At 43.5% G+C, this 20846-nt stretch overlaps 1 protein-coding gene across 1 annotated transcript in view; it reads left to right on the top strand.

The window, feature by feature from the left end:
• The window catches only part of LOC146009238 (alpha-2-macroglobulin-like), a 138227-nt gene that overhangs the window by 90734 nt on the left and 26647 nt on the right, over positions 1–20846 (top strand). The window contains exons 25-27 of the mRNA XM_083149400.1: positions 4514–4589; positions 10918–11074; positions 16516–16584. Coding sequence (XP_083005526.1) covers positions 4514–4589; positions 10918–11074; positions 16516–16584 — 302 coding nt within the window. The remainder of the gene's footprint in view (positions 1–4513; positions 4590–10917; positions 11075–16515; positions 16585–20846) is intronic.

Genomic DNA, 20846 nt, shown 5'->3' with positions numbered 1-20846 from the left:
TCATGTACCATTAATAAAAATGTAGGTGTATCAAAGATGTGCTGGTAATCATGATGCTAATTATTTAGCAGGGCAGAAGGATTGTGCACTGCCCATTCTACATTCATGACAGTGTTTATAAAATTTTAAACTTTCATCTCACCTGGAAACCTCTCCAATGTATAATTGTTCATAGAGTGAAAGTCTTCATCCTATACATAGAGAACCGAGTGGTGGATAACTTTGGTCGTCACTGTTTTTAGAAATGGTGAATGCTGGAAATTCAGTATAATCATAGGATGAGCATTAGTCATTTGTCATATTAGGAGCATAATTCAGACTGGATCTTTTCTCTTATGGACAAAACCATGTGCACTACAGGTGGGGCAGATGTAACATGTGCAGAGAGAGTTAGATTTGGGTGAGTTATTTTGTTTCTGTGCAGGGTAAATTCTGACAGCTTTATTTTTACACTGCAATTTAGATTTCAGTTTAAACACACCCCACCTAAATCTTACTCTCTCTGCCCATATTACATCTGCCCCACGTGCAGCACAGCATGGTTTTGTCTATTAGAGAAACAATGTGCTTTGTGATCCAGTCTGAATTAGGCCCTGTGACTCTAACTAAATCCTCCCAAAAAATTGTCTTTGTACTTTAGCCACAACCATAGGCGTGCGCACGGGGGGTGCCAGAGGTGCACAGGCACCTCCTAATGACAGGCACCTCCGTGCGCATGCCTATGGTGCCACAGCACATTGCACCCCCACACCTCGCACGATTGCAGCAGCAGTGAGGATGCTGCTTGGACGGGCTGGCTGCTGTCTGACCGTGACCAGTGCTGTGTGGCCGCAGTGAGGGTGCGGCGCCAGCGTGGGTGCGCGGGCACACGGTATGCCGAAAACAACAATGAAATACGTGCGGACGGCTTGCTCCTCCTTTCAGTCAGCATAGCAACAGGTAGCCAATCGCGAGGCTGCCTGTTGCTGAATGGAGGGCGGGCCAAAAGACACTGCTCCTCAGACCCGATTGATCTGTGAGCAGTTCTGTGCTGTGGAGACTCCTGAATGACGCCGGGAGCACTGCAGCAAGTCCATGATTTAGCATGTGATTTAGCAAGTCCAGGCCATACCAAAGGTAAACTAATTTAAGGGGAGGGGGGTGCAGAATATTAGAACATATGATATATGCTAATAAAACTATAGGGAGGTACTAGGGCCTGATAAATCAACAGTGCCTGCTGAGCTGTTCACACTGGTACTGGTGAACATTTGATATATGGCACCTGTCTACCAGCCTGTCAGAGCTGGCGGATCGCCAGCCAGAGTTAGTGATAGGCTGCCAGACTGCAAGCTTTCATTGAGCCAGCGCCATATTTCAAATATCCACCAGCGCTTGTATGAGCCATCAGCAGCATAGGTGCTGAGCACACACCGCACAGGGCCGTGACATTTCTCCTTCACTCTTCTCTCTCCTCCTGCACTAATATGGAAAATCTGTAAGGGAATTATGTGTAAGGGTCATTATTGGAGGCATTATGTGTGTGGCATAGTGTGTAATGGGCATCACAGTATGTGGCATAATGTTTAATGGACATCACAGTGTGAGGTGTAATGGGCATCACAGTGTGTGGTGCAATGGGGAATGGTCATCACAGTGCGAGGCATTACGGTGTCAATTTTTGGCATTTCTGTACCTATTGCCCATATTTTACAAAAATGTCTAAAGCCCTGGTATAATATGTAATGGCCATCATGCGTGATGGGCATTATGGTGTGTGGTATTATATACAGTTACATAGTTACATAGTAGGTAAGGCTGAAAAAAGACTTGCGTCCATCTAGTTCAACCTGGTATAGATATCCATTGCTGATTTGGTAGGTTCTGATATTTTACAGACAGATTATATTTCTTATTTGTACCCATGGATGTTTTTCTCCAGTAAATGTTTGTCCAACTTTGCCTTGAACGCATTTAATGAGCCAGCCATTACCACCTCTCTGGGAAGAGAGTTCCAGAGTTTGACTGTTCTGACCGTAAAGAAATTCTTTCTACTAGCTGAATGAAATCTTTTTTTTCTTCTAATCTATAATCATGCCCTCGCGTCCTAGATTCCTTTCTAGTAGAAAAGAGGGTGTGTGACAGTTCCTTATATTGGCCCTTGATATACTTGTACATGTTGAGCATGTCCCCCCTTAAACGTCTCTTTTCCAATGTAAATAGTCCCAAATTGCTTAATTCTCCATTCCCCTAATGAGCTTTGTTGCTCGCCTTTGGACTTTTTCTAATTCTATGATGTCCTTTTTATAGTGTGGGGCCCAGAACTGCACTCCGTACTCGAGGTGAGGTCTCACCAATGCTTTATACAGTGGCATAATTACCCTTGAGTCCCTAGTTTCCATTCCCCTCTTAATACATGCCAGAATTTTGTTGGCCTTTTTTGAAGCTACATTACAATGGGCACTACATCCCAGTTTGCTGTCTATTTGGACTCCTAGATCCTTTTCAAATATGGAATTACCCAGTTCCTCTCCGCTAAGGTTGTAACTTGCACACTGGTTGTGTCTCCCAAGGTGCATAACCTTACATTTATCTACATTGAACCTCATCTTCCATTTTTTTGCCCACTCATCTAGAATTGCAAGATCATTTTGAAGCATGGTGACATCTTCTGATGATTTGCATATACATAAATATACATACATAAGTCACATTCTATTAAGTTTGCATTGATGTGTTGATGGACACGCCCAGTAGGCTGTGATGACACACCTAGTACGTGGTGATAGACAAGCCGCTCCAATGGTGCACCCCCTAAGAAAATGGGCTGCGCACGCCTATGGCCACAACTTGAATATATTGAAAAAACTAACACGTTTAAAAAAAGTTTCCTCATGTTTTTCTCAGTTGCATCTAACAAAATTTGGGTACAAAGGATTTAGGGAACCTTTTACTACTATGTTCATATTCCATATGGGGTCAAGGGTGTAACTACCATACGAGCAGGGAGTGCAGCTACTATGGGGCCCACACCTGTTAAAGTAACATGTGTTGTAATATACATTTTTTTCACCATTTTCACCATCGATTTTAGATATAGGCATTAAGTTTAATTCAAATATCTCATTATCACTGATTGATGTAGCACGAAATTTAGAATTGTATGTCCGTATCGCATGAAGATAATCTTTAGATAGATGCTCCACATTCAGTAGTGATTGTTAGGATTTCAGTGATGGATGTATGGGATTTAGCCAGACTCTACCTGGGGGACAGCCAGATTGTTCATGTATAATGACAATCTGGGCACTGGGTTGTTAGCCATATTTTCCGGTTGGTCGTGCTTCACGACGATGACGTATACAATGCTGTGCAGTGTAATGAAGGATGGAACAAGGGTTGTACAGTCTTTCCTTAAATCCTTCTGACGTGTATCACTGTGCCTATTGGCCGGCATATTGGTTCTATGTGTACCTAGCAATTACGTTGACACATTCCCATACTCAGGGGCAATTACATTAACACATTCCCACACTCAGGGGCAATTACGTTGACACATTCCCGCACTTACGAAGGCGGAAGTTCTATTGCAGATGGGATGTTGCTCGCAGCAACCAATCAGATGTTATCTATTATCTTCCTGAAGGTGCTAAATAAATAAGAAGTGGAATCTGATTGGCTGCTGTGTATAATATCCCATCTTCAATAGCACTCCCATCTTAATAAATTTACCCCTCAGAGATGCAGCTGCACTGAGGTCCGTGGCTAGTTTACCATAATACACATGCACTTATTTAGCCTCTTTTCCTTGGATAAGCAGTGATCCAATGTTATCAAATAAGAAAGATGGGGAATTTCCTTCTAAAGAAAAAAGTAAGTAAGTACAGTAGTAGTAACAGGAGTGTCAGTAGCTATAGAACAGGGTTGGCCAAACCTGTCCTCAAGATCTACCAACGGAAGCATGTTTTCCAGGCAACCTGTGGATCTATAGTAGGAATGAATGCAGCAGGTTTGAAAATGTGACCGTTAGTATTGACTACAGCTGTGCACCAGCTAGGTGATCTGGAAAACGTGGACCGTTGGTAGATCTCGAGGACCGGTTTGGCCACCCCTGCTATAGAATAATAATGCTCCAAGATTATGCTCGATGTACATACTAATATACAGTAGTATGTACCTCCCATCACAATAAGGTGAAGGCGAGCCTGATCCAAATGACTTCTCAAGGACATATTAATCCAAATGTCCCATCAAATCCAACATGGGATAGATCATCCAAATAACTGCTTATAGCCAGAAGAAAGCCTGGAGAATTAAACGAGTAGTCCTGACATTTTTAAAGTATAAACCAACTGATAGATCGTATGACCACAGTGATAGGAACACAGTGCAAGGCAGCCGGTATGGTTGTATATCGGCCCATTTAGAACACTCGGTCAATTATCTTTTTTTTCTTTTTTCAATTCTAGCAGAAAAAAGGTAGAAGTGAAACCTACACAGAATTATTTATTACTGATGTTTCTTTATCTTGCAGGTTACCAGAGACAACTGACTTTTAAAAATGAAAATGGCTCATATGGGGGGTTTCCAGGCAGTGAGCCAAACTTCTGGTATGTTTTAAAACATTTTTTTATTTCATCTAGTCTGATAGTGTGCAATATTGATACATGCTTTACATTAAAAAAAACAACAACATGGTAGTAAAGTGTACCCTTCTGTACAACATACAGTAAGATCCAGGGGTGGAACTTGTGAGTGGTGGGCCCAGGTGCAAAAATATGATTTGGGTCCCCTTCTTTTTACCAACCCAAGAATTAATTGCTGGTCTTGGGAGCAGTAGGCCCCTGCAATGCACCTGCTGCACCAATGGTAGTTCTGCCTCTGATAGTATCTTATCTTGGGGGTTTTACGGAGGGATAAAGGAGACAGCTATAGAACCAAACACCACAGGCTAAATTTAATGGACTGCGAGTTGCAGGTCGGCAGGACTTTGGGCCTGATTCAGACCTGTTCGCTAGGCTGTGTATGTTCCCAGCCTAGCGATCAGGTAAACACCACCAGTGACACGAATACCCCCCCCTCCCGCTGCCTGAATCCCCTCACTGACAAAAAATGGGGATTGCGCATATTCGCACATGCCCAGTGCAGGTGCGAGACACCGGAGCACCCCAGGCAAGGGGGGGAGGGGCATGCGCCGGTGCTCACACACCCCCCTGGCCACTGTACAGGAGGGGGGAAGGGTGCTGGTGATTGCGTGGCGCTCTGGGGGCGGGGGGGCTGCGGTGCTCACCCGCCCCCAGCCGCTGTACAGGGGGGTTGCTGGTGATTGCGGCAGCAGCCCACTACGGCGTTCCACATCATTTCCCGGGGTGGGGGGTGGCGGGGGGGTATAGGAGGCCGCAGGAGCCACTCACCTCTCTGCTCCCTGCTGCAGACTGGTGCCCTCCACATGCGCAGAAACCAAACATTGGGGAATGGGCCAAATTCGGACCCATACAAACGTGTTTGAATCTAGCCAATTTTTTAAACTAAAACACAAGTCCTGCCTAACCTGCAACTTGTAGCCATGGTGTTAAAGTGTGTGTGTGTGTGTGGGGGGGACTGAGTTCCACCACCTGCAATGGTGAGGTGCAACTCATTCAACTTCCACCCTGGTCATGCACAGTGATTCTAACAGAAAAGCATTATAGTTTCCAGGGGGGTTGCCAAAACCCTACCACTGGCACTGTCTCTGCCTAATGGGGGGCGGAATTAGATGGCAGAGGAAAATGAGATCCACCATAACTCCAGGACCACTTTAAGCCCTGTTGCAGCCTATTTAATTTGGTACTTGTTTCCTAGCACGGCGCCCAATTTATGTACGTATGGTACCGTACTGAAATCGCATTGCATTATAGTGACATGCGATGCGTGCGATGCGATTTCAGTATCACTCCCATTCCCGCTCCCTGTCTCCCGCTCCCTGGCTCACTGTGAATCCCGCCCCCTGTCACATCCTCTCAGAAATCATTCTGAGGTGATTTTCTGAGAGGAGTGGAAGTGTATTTGTGAGCTGGTGATTTATTGTTGGAGAATTTTCATATTTTGTGAAAGGTGACGATATGGCTGCTTCACTGATTTTATTCTCATTGCCTCAGGAGGCTATTGAGTATTTTCAGTGCCATAATCTGCTACCGGTGGTGCAGAATTGCGCAAATGGACACATAATGCACCTAAGTGTGAAGGAAGGTATGTGGCGGTGCCATGTCAAGGTTTGCCGCCTAAAGGTGAGCCTCAGAGCGGCACTCTGGTTTCCAGGGTGCCGCTTACCCTTTCTCACCTTGGTGAGGTTCATATATTCCTGGGCGCAGAAGCTGACATCCATAGACTACTGGCAGCAACAGCTGGATATGTCTAAAAAAACCGCTGTGCTATACAATAAGTGGATGCGGGAGGCATGCTCGATGGACCTCATGGCGCAGCCACAGCACCGTATTGGTGGACCAAATCGCATAGTTGAGGTGGATGAAAGCATATTTGTGAGGAGAAAGAGTCATGTTGGCCGGATGTTACCCCAGCAGTGGGTTTTTGGGGGAATATGCCGTGAAAAAGGACAGTGTTACCTCACAATGGTGCCCACCCGCGATGCCAGCATCTTGATGAGGGCTATCTGTGATAATGTTGAGCCTGGATCTACTATTTACACAGACTGCTGGAGGGCATATAGCAGTGATCAGCTCCAATTGGCAGGATATCAGCACGCCCAGGTTAACCACCGCTACAATTTCATCGATCCATCAACAGGATTTCATACTCAGAACATAGAAAGAATGTGGGGCACATGTAAATGGCGCAATAAATGCCATCAGGGCACCGCAAGACACATGCTCCAATCATACCTGCAGGAGGTTATGTGGCGAAAAACATTGGGTGGGGATAAACCATTTAATCGTATCCTGCACGCCCTGACACTTCTCCCTAAGGACGACTAAATAATTTGTTGATTCCATGTTCTTAATTAATCTTTAACTGTTTTAAATTGATTCTTTGTTCATATTACCATTTACATTATGCTTTTTAATTATTTAAGTAAATTATAGTTCTTAGTTAACACATGTCGTCATTACAGTCAGCTGTATGAATTTGCAGGTGTGAATGTGTTCCTAAAACACCACCACTATCCACGCCACCCCGAAGTGTGGCGAGCGGCGGCGGAACGTGTCCTCCGACCTTTTCATACCCCCACTATCCACGTCGGCGTGGAGTTGATTTTATATAGTGTGGCGAGCGCAGTGAGCCACCGAGCCTGAAGTGTGGCGAGCGGACGCGGATTACTTTACATGTATTCCGCGTCCACGCTTCAGGCTCGGTGGCTCACTGCGCTCGCCACACCATATAAAATCAACTACACGCTTCGGGGTGACGTTGATACTGGGGTTGATGCTAAACAATGGCATAGGTGCAGGTGCTTACAATTGTAAGCACCCATCACATCTCATACTATGCACACATCACATCTCATACCATCACATGTAATTGTAAGCACCCATCACATCTCGTGGCATGGGTGCTTGTACAATGAAATATCGCATCGCATTTGGTGCCATGCGATCGCATGCGATATTTCATTATCCTCCTGTGCACTTAATATGGACATCGCATCACACAGCACTATACACGCTACGCGATGCGATTTTCCTACGCAGAATAGCCGACTAAGCTATTTGCTTAGTGGGCGCCATGCTAGGAAACAAGTACCTTTAATTTATCCCAATATTGTATATGCATAGCGGATCCGGAACATAGGTTTACAGTGTATAGGTCAACAGTTGATAGGTTGACACCACATGGTCGATATTCATATAGTCAACATGGCCTAAAGGTCGACATGAGAGGTTTTTTTTAAATCTTATTTTTAACTTTTTCATACTTTACCATCCATGGGAACGTTCACCGTGCCTGAAGCATGGTGAGGGAAGTGAGCAGTGCAAGGGGATGCGGTACATGGGCCTGTTTCAGCTATGTGCGCACGCCTATGATGGCAAGATGTATCATTTTCAAAATGTAGTGCTTGAAACAGGCACGTGCAGTCAGGGGAGGCAGGGGAGGCAGAGCCTCCCCTGTCATAATGATGATATATTTATATATCTTCTTTTATTATTTTCATCATTTCTACCTCTCCGGCTGCCTCCCACCTTCTTACACTGCTGCATGTGAGGGTGGGAGGCAGCGGGAGAGGTGCCTCCCGCTGTTAACATTAGAACTCCGGGCAGCGTGGGGCAGGTAGGGGTGGGCAGGGGGCAGGGTGCAGCAATGGGCTGTAAAAGCCCATTGAAAATGAATGGGGAAGCGGCACTTATACTGATGCCGCAATGACAGGGGCACCAGTATAAACGCACGCCCCCAGATGTGATTGGGCCAGCAGATCCAGTGCTGGATCCACTGTCCAATCACATACATGTAGGGCCCTGGAGAGGATGCAGCAGCGCGGGCAGCGGGGAGTTCGGCGCCTGCAGGGAGAAAGCAGATGTCACTCACCCATCTCACCGCCGAGAGGACTGGCCGCCGCCACCGCCGAGGACAGGTGAGTCCGCCGGGTGGTGGGAGGGGAGGGGGGGCGCAAGTACCGGCGGCCGCTGCATATGTAGCACCGCAATGTCCGGGGGGGGGGGGGGTGGTGAGGTCAGTGCCTCCCCAGGCAATGACCTCACCGCACGTCACTGGCTTGAAACATTTCACCCAGAGAACAAAGTAGACACTTTTTTAATTTGCATCAAAACTATTATTCACCTTTTGACTTCCTTCTGCGTAGCCGGCCGCTAGACAGTTATTTTAGTGAGTTATTTTGTTTCTGTGCAGGGTAAATACTGGATGCTTTATTCTTACACTGCACTTTAGATTTCAGTTTGAACACATCCCACCCAAATCTAACTCCCTCTGCACATGTTACATTTACCTCACCAAAAACTGCAGCCTTGCTTAACAGGTCTGAATTAGGCCCATTGTCCAAAAGTTTTTCCAATTGCTCAAAACATTTTTTAAACTCATCGCCACTGATGCCTTATAGTAATATTGCAGTTTTTTTTTTTTAATTCACCTCTTCAATATCAGCAAAACTTTTATTTTAAGGTCTCTTCATCCAAGGAAATAAAAAAGTTACTAGGGGCGAGATTGGGTGAATACGGTGGGTAAGACAAAGACATGTCGTTTTTGGTTAAAGAATGCTTAACACTCAGCGCTGTGTGAATGGAAGAACCTGTTTGCCACAAATCTGGACTTTTTTACTCTAATCGCGAGGCAACCTTTTCAAAACTTCCAAATAAAATCCCAGTCAACTCTACAAGTTTATCAATAGTCTGACGGGATCTTCTAGAATGGCATGATGAATTTTCATCAAACTTTCATCAGTTCGGGTGGTCGAAGGACGTCTAGAACGAGATTTATTGTCAATTGACATTTCACCTTGGCCCTTATTCTGGTTCGTGCGGTACGGCCCGCGTGCGGCCGTACCGCCGATGTTTTCCGTCTGCACATGCGCAGAGGTCAATCTGCGCATGTGCAGGCGAATTCGCCGCACATAACGTTTGTACGCCGCAAAGGGGGCGTATAGGGGCGTGAGGGGCTTCATGCCCTCATTTCCCTATGTATACGCCCCGCGTTTCATGGGCGTTCCCATGCAAACGCGGGGCGTACGCATGGTAATGAGGCCATGACGCAACTCATGGGGGCGGAAAGCTGACGTCGCCGGATGTCAGCTTTCAGCCCCCATACAAGCTACCACACGGACGATTGTCCGTGTGGTCTCAGCTTGCGGGAGCTGCCGCGGCGTGCGGACCTGCCTTCGATGGTCGACGACCATCGAATGCAGGGGGCAGCTCCCACCATGGTGGAGGCGTACGCCTCCACCATTTTCATGCGGATCGGCAGCCGTCCGTGTACGGACGGCCGTGCCGATCCGTCTTGTAGGCGGGGATTCGTCTGGTGCGGTCGGAGCCGCATATGCGGCTCGACCGCACCAACCAGAATAAGGGCCCTTGTTTGAAACAAGCAAACCATTCTAGTGGTCTGTGACTTACTCATGGCAGCATCCTTGTAAATTGTTTGTCGCGTAACAACTGTTTACGCCGCATTTTTCCCAAAGGGAAACAAAACTTCATGGCAGCATATTCTCCATGTAAATCAGCCATCACACAAATAGGCGAAAGATTGAAAAAGAAAAATCACTGGAGCCAAGCACCAATTTCCCCTGCAACATCAGCAGGAATACGGATTCAGAAGGGCGGAAGCCCCTACTACAAGCACCCCGCCCTCTAGAACACAATTCCATTCACACCTGATTGCACGGCTGCAAATTTGCACAGCAGGCGATTATTGATGCACTGCGCATATGTGCGGATTACCGTCTACATGCTCGAAGCCGTCCTGCGATAAACTACTGCAACTAGTATTGTTCGCTGGCCATTCGCAAGGTGATTATCAGGGAGTGTGCGTGCCGGGTTGGAAACTGACCATTTTTGGGAGTGGCAAGAAAAACAACGGGCGTGCCATAAAATCATGCTGGGAGTGTAGGCGTGCCAAGCCATCTTAGGTTTTTGATATCAGCTTCAGCCTGGATGTGCCTGTTTTTCATTGCAATCAGGCTATGCGGTGCCTGCGATGACTTGTGCCCTATGTAAAAAGGATATATTCGCACAGGTGCGAACAGATGTCCACCCGTACACATCCATTGGCAAAGCGAGCACATTATTTCGCTAGGTTGGATTTCACTGGAGCAGGGCGGCAGCTTAACTGATCTCTGGGTGCTGCGAATTCACCATTCGATCAGGTCTGAATTACCCCTATAGTATATAAATATTTTAATTTAAAAATAAATGATAACTCATGATCTGTCACCTGTACAGTTTATCACTGATGGATTTATTTCAGCTTTACTCACCGATATTTTGAATCCTGTTGCAGGATCACAGCATTAGTAGTGAAGGCTTTCAGCAATGCTCAGGACTTCATCCACATAGATGAGGCCATCATTCAGCAAGCTGTGACCTGGTTACAGAAGGAGCAGTTACCAAATGGTTGTTTTAATGAATCGGAACATTACTTCAACAATGATCTAGAGGTACAGTATGCTCACATCTATCACATGTCTCACTGGGGCTCAGATTGCAAAGTCACAATGTTGTGATGCCAATTATATTGCTGTAGCTTTTAAGAACTTTCACTTACTGTATGTACACTGGATGATTTCTAGAGGTAATATATAATTATGCCCATTGTAAAAAAAAAAAAAAAACATTATTCCATAAAAACACTATTTCAAATGAGTTAGAAAGTCTTACAGTGTATGGACACCGCAACATTTTTATGGGAAATATTATTAAAGGACTATTATTATGGGTCATATTATTATGTCCCATAATAATAGTGCCCTAGTCCTTTTTCTGAACCCCAGTAGTGTCCTAGTTAATGTTATGTTCATAGTTGTGACCCAATTTATGTTAAAAATCATAATAATTCTTTAATTTACCTTATGCCACAGTATAGGGCTGCTAGTATGCCTTATGTAACAGACCCCCCCCCCCACGCGCACACACACACACACACACACACACATATATATATATATATATATATATATATATGTGTATGGTGTGTGGTGCACAAACAGCGCTGCCACTCACTAAGTGTAAAACCAGTGATTTACAAATATATAAAGTGCACAGTGCAAATGTGCAAAAAACGCAAAAAATGTCTATATTAAAAATTATTGAAAAACACTCCAGAGTTCAAACTGTGTCATCAGATGTCATCAGGTTGGCCTAATTTCCATAAGACCAGTAAGTAAAAGATAGAAATGTGGTATGACTTCTGCGCCTTCAGTGTATCAATAATCCTTCTTAGTGAATCAATATATGCGTACCATCAAATAAGTGAGGATTTCTCATGTAGTGATATCTTTCTTTGCAGCGATCTCCTTCCCTCGCTTTCTCTCCTGTAGACACGTCTCAAGAAGGCGTTCCAGGCATAGGGAAAGTCGATGGGGGAGTGTATTATTACAAGTGATCACTATTTTGGTGACTTAGTTAAATGATATTTTAAAGTGCTTGTGCATAGGAATATAATAGGTGAACAACGCCACCTAGTGGACTAAAAAAATGATCCACGTGATGATCACCTCGTGAAAAAGGTTTTATAAAGGGTAAAGACAAACCACTCACACTTGGAGCCTGTACCTCCAGGTATTATCCAATGGGTATCGTCCAGATCCCTTAAAACCAAAAAAACTCCCAAAGGGGAAAGAATATGGCGTAATATTGCTTATAAACAATAAAACATTTATTTAAAAAAAAAAGGCAATGTACATTAATTAAAAGAAAACATGCATGAGGACAGTAAAAAATGAATGGACCCGTACATTGGCAAAAATAGATATAGCTCTTATCTGATTTATGATGCCAGTGGGGGATGGAGAGGCAGTGTTACCCGACCGGTTTCGTCCCTTCTAATCCTTATGGTGGGACTTCCTCAGGGGTTAGAGATGAAGTGACCAGAGTGTGTGGAGGTGTATATAGGCAGTCTCAATGCCCTTAATTGAATTGCGTCCGGAAGAGATTACTGCGCCTGCGCACGGCACCCGCGTTGCTATAGCAACCTCCGGGTTGTATTGCCGGTATTTCAGTTCTATTGCGCATGCGCGAACACTCCGCGATATCGCGAGAGTGTCTAGGACTAGGAATTTCCTAGTATTACTTGCGGCTGGTGCTGTACGTGGGTTGCGCATGCGCAAAAGCCCGCAATGACGTGTGGAAGAAATCACACGTCAGTGTGTACGTTTCACCTAATGTTAGTGGGGACCAGTGATTTCTGCAGGTTGCGCTTGCGCAAAAACCTGCAGTGACTCAGAGTAATAATCATACATGCACAGAGACGGCAGCGCTGTGCATGTGCAGATGATGCTGATAGTAGTGTGAGTCCAAAATTTTTTATTATATATACAATATGCGCAAGGAAAGCCTCAGTGAATCATTTAATTAGAATATAGATTCACCCTGTTACTATGTGTTTCGGATACCTGCGATCATTATGTGTAGCCTTATATAGTGTATTGGACATCCCTTCACATCATCAAATAACATATGTCATAGTAATCACAGTATGTGTTACACAACATTAACATTGGAAAGTTACTATGTATCTTATCATAAATGGTACTTTCATCACCAAACATATAACAAAATGTCACATGACAATCTATACGGGACGTCCATGTCTCAAAGGCAGTCCCGATGTTCAGTGTGGAACCACTGTAACACCGTATCTGACAGCCACATAGTGCAAAATAGTTCCCGTGTAAACAATCATGGACATAGAAATAATAGTACAGAGGTAAGGAATACCACAGCATAAATTTGACAGCAATACTTAATAAATATATAGAACCAAATAGTGAGATATAGCAGCATAGATTAACAGATATAGCAGCATAGATTAATAAATATAGGGCAAAGTAGTAATATAAATATAGCAGCATAAATATGTAATATAAATAGGTGAAGGAGACCTCATATTTATGCTGCTATATTTATATTACTACTTTGCCCTATATTTATTAATCTATGCTGCTATATCTGTTAATCTATGCTGCTATATCTCACTATTTGGTTCTATATATTTATTAAGTATTGCTGTCAAATTTATGCTGTGGTATTCCTTACCTCTGTACTATTATTTCTATGTCCATGATTGTTTACACGGGAACTATTTTGCACTATGTGGCTGTCAGATACGGTGTTACAGTGGTTCCACACTGAACATCGGGACTGCCTTTGAGACATGGACGTCCCGTATAGATTGTCATGTGACTTTTTGTTATATGTTTGGTGATGAAAGTACCATTTATGATAAGATACATAGTAACTTTCCAATGTTAATGTTGTGTAACACATACTGTGATTACTATGACATATGTTATTTGATGATGTGAAGGGATGTCCAATACACTATATAAGGCTACACATAATGATCGCAGGTATCCGAAACACATAGTAACAGGGTGAATCTATATTCTAATTAAATGATTCACTGAGGCTTTCCTTGCGCATATTGTATATATAATAAAAAATTTTGGACTCACACTACTATCAGCATCATCTGCACATGCACAGCGCTGCCGTCTCTGTGCATGTATGATTATTACTCTGAGTCACTGCAGGTTTTTGCGCAAGCGCAACCTGCAGAAATCACTGGTCCCCACTAACATTAGGTGAAACGTACACACTGACGTGTGATTTCTTCCACACGTCATTGCGGGCTTTTGCGCATGCGCAACCCACGTACAGCACCAGCCGCAAGTAATACTAGGAAATTCCTAGTCCTAGACACTCTCGCGATATCGCGGAGTGTTCGCGCATGCGCAATAGAACTGAAATACCGGCAATACAACCCGGAGGTTGCTATAGCAACGCGGGTGCCGTGCGCAGGCGCAGTAATCTCTTCCGGACGCAATTCAATTAAGGGCATTGAGACTGCCTATATACACCTCCACACACTCTGGTCACTTCATCTCTAACCCCTGAGGAAGTCCCACCATAAGGATTAGAAGGGACGAAACCGGTCGGGTAACACTGCCTCTCCATCCCCCACTGGCATCATAAATCAGATAAGAGCTATATCTATTTTTGCCAATGTACGGGTCCATTCATTTTTTACTGTCCTCATGCATGTTTTCTTTTAATTAATGTACATTGCCTTTTTTTTTTTAAATAAATGTTTTATTGTTTATAAGCAATATTACGCCATATTCTTTCCCCTTTGGGAGTTTTTTTGGTTTTAAGGGATCTGGACGATACCCATTGGATAATACCTGGAGGTACAGGCTCCAAGTGTGAGTGGTTTGTCTTTACCCTGTATAAAAGCTTTTTTCACGAGGTGATCATCACGTGGATCATTTTAATATTCCACTAGGTGGCGTTGTTCACCTATTATATTCCTATGCACAAGCACTTTAAAATATCATTTAACTAAGTCACCAAAATAGTGATCACTTGTAATAATACACTCCCCCATCGACTTTCCCTATGCCTGGAACGCCTTCTTGAGACGTGTCTACAGGAGAGAAAGCGAGGGAAGGAGATCGCTGCAAAGAAAGATATCACTACATGAGAAATCCTCACTTATTTGATGGTACGCATATATTGATTCACTAAGAAGGATTATTGATACACTGAAGGCGCAGAAGTCATACCACATTTCTATATATATATATATATATATATTTACACATATCACCACCCAGTTGCATCATTACATAATGTCCTTGGTTCATATTATACCATATTACAGTGCCACCTGTTTATATTATGCCGCACTGTGGTGCCTGTAGTTCATATTGTGCCATATTACAGTATCCCAGCTCATATTATGCCACATGATAGTGCCCCTGTTTATATTATTCCGCAATGTGGTGCCTGTAGTTCATATTGTGCCATATTACAGTATCCCAGCTCATATAATACCACATTACAGTGCCGCCTGTTTATATTAGGCCACACTTTGGTGCCTAGAGTTTACATTGTGTCATATTAAAATACCCCAGTTCTTATTATATCACATAAAGAGCGGATTTGATAAAGCCACATTTTAATGCCCCCCAGTTCAGATTATGCAACATGCAGGAGTGGCCTCCAGTTCACAGTATATCACATTGCAATGAACAGGTCACATTATTCCACATTACAGGTGCCTCCGTTTGAGATGATGCCATAATACAGTAACCGATTAACATTGTAACATCAACTACACAACCACTCACTGAGAATTGTCTCTTACCCCATTCAGACTGAGCAACATATCAGACCAAATACTTAGCAGGCAAATCCTGTAAATTTGCATACATCTGTTTTACCTATAAAAGTACCAATAGCACTGCTGGGATACTCTATTTCTATTTCAAAAGATTTTGAGGGAAAATCTTGTAAACAACAGGATACACATATCCAAGATACTACTGAACAGTAAATCTAGTACAGGTTGAGTATCCCGTATCCAAAATGCTCGGGACCAGGAGAATTTTGGATAACGGATTATTCCGTATTTCGGAATATTTTAATATTTCAATTATGTATTTTGAAGTATCTTGCATGTATGCTGTATAAACACATAAAATACACACAAATATATTTTATTACCACATAAAATACACACAAATATATTTTATTTGTTCAAAAAACAAGGTTTCAAAACATGAAACAAAATTTGTGTACTATCTTAGATATTGAATTTGAATGCCAAGCAATCATTTTCTTGCACATATATAGTGCCAGTTACATATCATGTCCTCAGTAGGGCTTTTACAAATGTCCCCAGTGAGTTTTTAGAAAAAAAAATATTTTTTTTTCACTTTCTGGAATGTATGGTTTTCGGAATAATTCGGATAACGGATACTCGGATACGGGATACTCAACCTGTATATATTATTTCTGAGACTTTAGCAACTTATAGAAAGTTACTCTAATAAATGTTATTATTTGAAATTTGGTCTGTTTTTCCATTTCCCGACAGGCAGAAAATATAGCTGCAAATACTGCGTACGTTGTTATCTCCCTGCTAGAGCATCATGTGGTCTGCAATGTAAGTTATCTTGTTTCATACCTTTCCATGGATGTAGCTTCTTGTTGCATTGGACAAACTAAAGACAATTGAACATAAAATGGAAATATACCAACCAAATGATTCACATTACACTAATTTCCTATGGCAGTTTTGTGAAATGAAAAATATGTGTTTGTTCCCCTTGGTTAGATAACATTTCGTTGATCCTGCTGAAACTTGTGGTTATATATAGGTTACCCTGTGTTAGTATTGTAAATATTTAAGAAATTAGATATTACTGATGCGTTTGAAATACCATATAGTGATAACTGCACCAAGTATTTGTATAAACCACGGGGAAGAATCCTTCAGTTTTCACCTAATGTATATCGATCAGAACTGTTTTTCACATAGAGGGGAATTTACCATATCTTGGAGAGACATAGGAGGTTATTCTTCCAATGCCCTTTCTCCCTCGCGAGTTGGCACGGGGGAGCGATGTTTTACTACTGTGCATGCCAGTGGCGTAACTATAAATTTTGCTCCCCACTGCCAAAAAGTTTGTGGTGTCCCCGCCCCCGGCTCCTCTCCAGCATGTTTCCCCAGCGTGGGATGTGATCACATCACACGCATAATGGAGAAGCTGAAGCAGGAGAGAGGCAGAGAGACCAGAAGACACTGCTGCTTCCCCTGGCTCCGATGTGTCCCAGGCCACCCCAGCACACCTATCCGCCCGTCCAACCATCCGCCTCCCCATCCTATATACAGTAGCTAATAGTCGGCTCTGTATACAGTCAATTAAATCAGTGGGGGGATTTGTCAACCCTGTCATGGCAGCTCCCATGCTGTGGTTGACTCGCTTCCGATGCTCAGCCAGCAAACAGTGGCAGGCAGCAGCATGTCGGTGCATCGAGCGGGTGCCGGCGCCCACACAGACCCTGCTGCCACTTGTTCCCCCAAGCGGCAACTGGAGCTGCCTTACAGTAGTTACGCCACTGGTGCATGTGCATTTCTGCGCATGCCCATACGCAGGGTGTGAGCGGGCACTACAAACTGCTAGTTTGCGGTTCCGTTTGCACACAGCAGTGCGGGCAGGGGGCGTGGGGTGGCAGTGGCAGGCTGCGCCCATGGGAACACCCAGCATTTCATGGGGGGGTGGCATCTGACATCTGCGGAAGTCATTTGCCCGCCCTCTTTGCCTACAGGGTGCACGCATATCTAAGGCACCAGAGAGTGCCTTAGCTATGAGTGCACCTTTTAAATCATTCGATGCTCACTGACCATCGAATGATTTGGCCCCCACACCCAATGCTGCGAATGGATGTTTTTGTGCCACACATCCATTGAAAGCAGTGTGAGACCCGCTGAACATGGGGGTTGTTTGGCTATATAGCCAAGTTGACCTGAATGTTCTGCCAATGGCAGTTGTCATTAACGATGCACTGAAGCTTCCATTGTTAATGATATTGAGTTCACACACAAGAGGATACAGTAAAAGGGCTTTCTGAGTGATATCTTTTAACCCCTTACCGACGCAGCATGTTTTTGCCTTCCTGACAGAGCCCTTTTTTTCAAATCTGACATGTATCACTTAAGTGGGGATAACTTTTTTTTGCTTTTACTTATCCCAGTGATTTTGCGATTGTTTTCTCGTGACACATTGTACTTCAAGTTAGTGGTAAATTTTGGTCGATACAGTCTGTGTTTTTTTGTGAAAAATACCAAAATGTCGTACAAAATTGGAAAATTTAGCAATTTTCAAAATGTTAAATTTTCTGCTTGTGAGACAAATAATCATACCACTCAAAATAGTTAATAACTAACAAAGACCATATGTCTACTTTATGTTGCCATCATTATTTCAACCTCCTTTTAATTTTTTTGGACACTAGGAGGCTTAAAATATGAATAGCAAATTCTCAAATTTTCAAGAAAATTTCAAACACTGATTTTTTTAGGGACCAGTTCAGTTCTGATGTGACTTTGAGGGACTTGTATGTGAGACACCCCCATAAATGATGCCATTTCAAAAACTGCACCCCTCACAGTATTCAAAACAGCATTTTGGAAGTTTGTTAACCCTTTAGGTGTTTCACAGGAATTAAAACAAAGTGTAGGTGAAATTTCAAAATTTCATTTTTTTTGCAGATTTGCAATTTTAATACATTTTTCTAAGGAACACAGTAGATTTTACTAGAGAAATGTGACTAAAAATTGATTCCCCCAATTCTTTTGTTTTCATAAATATCCTATATGTGGCCCTAGTGTGCACGTTGACCAAACCACAGGCTTCATAATAGAAGGAGCACCTACTTGATTTTGGAGCCTCCTTTTTATGAGACTATTTTTTAGGCACCATGTAGGTTTCTAGGCACCATAAGATGCTAAAAGTTAGGAACCCCCCCACAAGTGACCCCATTTTGCAAACTACACCCCTCAGGGAATTCATTTAGGGGTATAGTGTACATTTCAAACCCCCAGGGGTTTCACCAATTGTGGTACAACTGGGCTGTGAAAATGAAAAATTACATTTTTTACACAAAAATGCAGTTCTGGCTCAAAATTTTTCATTTTCACAAGGAATGAAGGAGACAAAGCACCCCAAAATCTGTGCCCCAATTTCTCCCGAGTACGGCAATGCCTCATATGTGACCAAAAAATACCATTTGGGTGCATGGCAGGACTCAGAAGGGAAGGAGTGATTTTTGGATTTTGCAGCACAGATTCTGGTGGAATGAATGGTGGGTGCTATGTCGCATTAGCAAGACCCCCGAAGCACCAATACAGTGGAACCCCCCCACAAGTGACCCCATTTTGCAAACTACACCCCTCAGGGAATTCATCTAGGGGTATAGTGTACATTTCAAACCCCCAGGGGTTTCACCAATTGTGGTACAACTGGGCTGTGAAAATGAAAAATTAAATTTTTTTACACAAAAATGCAGTTCTGGCTCAAAATTTTTCATTTTCACAAGGAATGAAGGAGACAAAGCACCCCAAAATCTGTGCCGCAATTTCTCCCGAGTACGGCAATGCCTCATATGTGACCAAAAAATACCATTTGGGTGCATGGCAGGACTCAGAAGGGAAGGAGTGATATTTTAATTTTGCAGCACACATTCTGGTGGAATGAATGGTGGGTGCTATGTTGCATTAGCAAGACCCCCGAAGCACCAATACAGTGGAAACCCCCACAAGTGACCCCATTTTGCAAACTACACCCCTCAGGGAATTCATCTAGGGGTATAGTGTACATTTCAAACCCCCAGGGGTTTCACCAATTGTGGTACAACTGGGCTGTGAAAATGAAAAATTACATTTTTTTTACACAAAAATGCAGTTCTGGCTCAAACTTTTTCATTTTCACAAGGAATGAACGAGACAAAGCACCCCAAAATCTGTGCCTCAATTTCTCCCGAGTATGGCAATGCCTCATATGTAACCAAAAAATACCATTTGGGTGCATGGCAGGACTCAGAAGGGAAGGAGTGATATTTGGATTTTGCAGCACCCATTCTGGTGGAATGAATGGTGGGTGCTATGTTGCATTAGCAAGACCCCCGAAGCACCAATACAGTGGAACCCCCCCACAAGTGACCCCATTTTGCAAACTACACCCTTCAGGGAATTCATCTAGGGGTATAGTGTACATTTCAAACCCCCAGGGGTTTCACCAATTGTGGTACAACTGGACTGTGAAAATGAAAAATTACATTTTTTACACAAAAATGCAGTTCTGGCTCAAAATTTTTCATTTTCACAAGGAATGAAGGAGACAAAGCACCCCAAAATCTGTGCCTCAATTTCTCCCGAGTATGGCAATGCCTCATATGTAACCAAAAAATACCATTTGGGTGCATGGCAGGACTCAGAAGGGAAGGAGTGATTTTTGGATTTTGCAGCACACATTCTGGTGGAATGAATGGTGGGTGCTATGTTGCATTAGCAAGACCCCCGAAGCACCAATACAGTGGAACCCCCCCCCCACAAGTGACCCCATTTTGCAAACTACACCCCTCAGGGAATTCATCTAGGGGTATAGTGTACATTTCAAACCCCCAGGGGTTTCACCAATTGTGGTACAACTGGGCTGTGAAAATGAAAAATTACATTTTTTTACACAAAAATGCAGTTCTGGCTCAAAATTTTTCATTTTGACAAGGAATGAAGGAGACAAAGCACCCCAAAATCTGTGCCCCAATTTCTCCCGAGTACGGCAATGCCTCATATGTGACCAAAAAATACCATTTGGGTGCATGGCAGGACTCAGAAGGGAAGGAGTGATATTTGGATTTTGCAGC

This window comes from Crinia signifera, chromosome 6, assembly GCF_055691185.1.
Source record: "Crinia signifera chromosome 6, ASM5569118v1, whole genome shotgun sequence".
NCBI lineage: Eukaryota > Metazoa > Chordata > Amphibia > Anura > Myobatrachidae > Crinia > Crinia signifera.
Note: the sequence above shows the minus strand (reverse complement) of the source record. Positions and strands in the feature narration are given on the sequence as shown.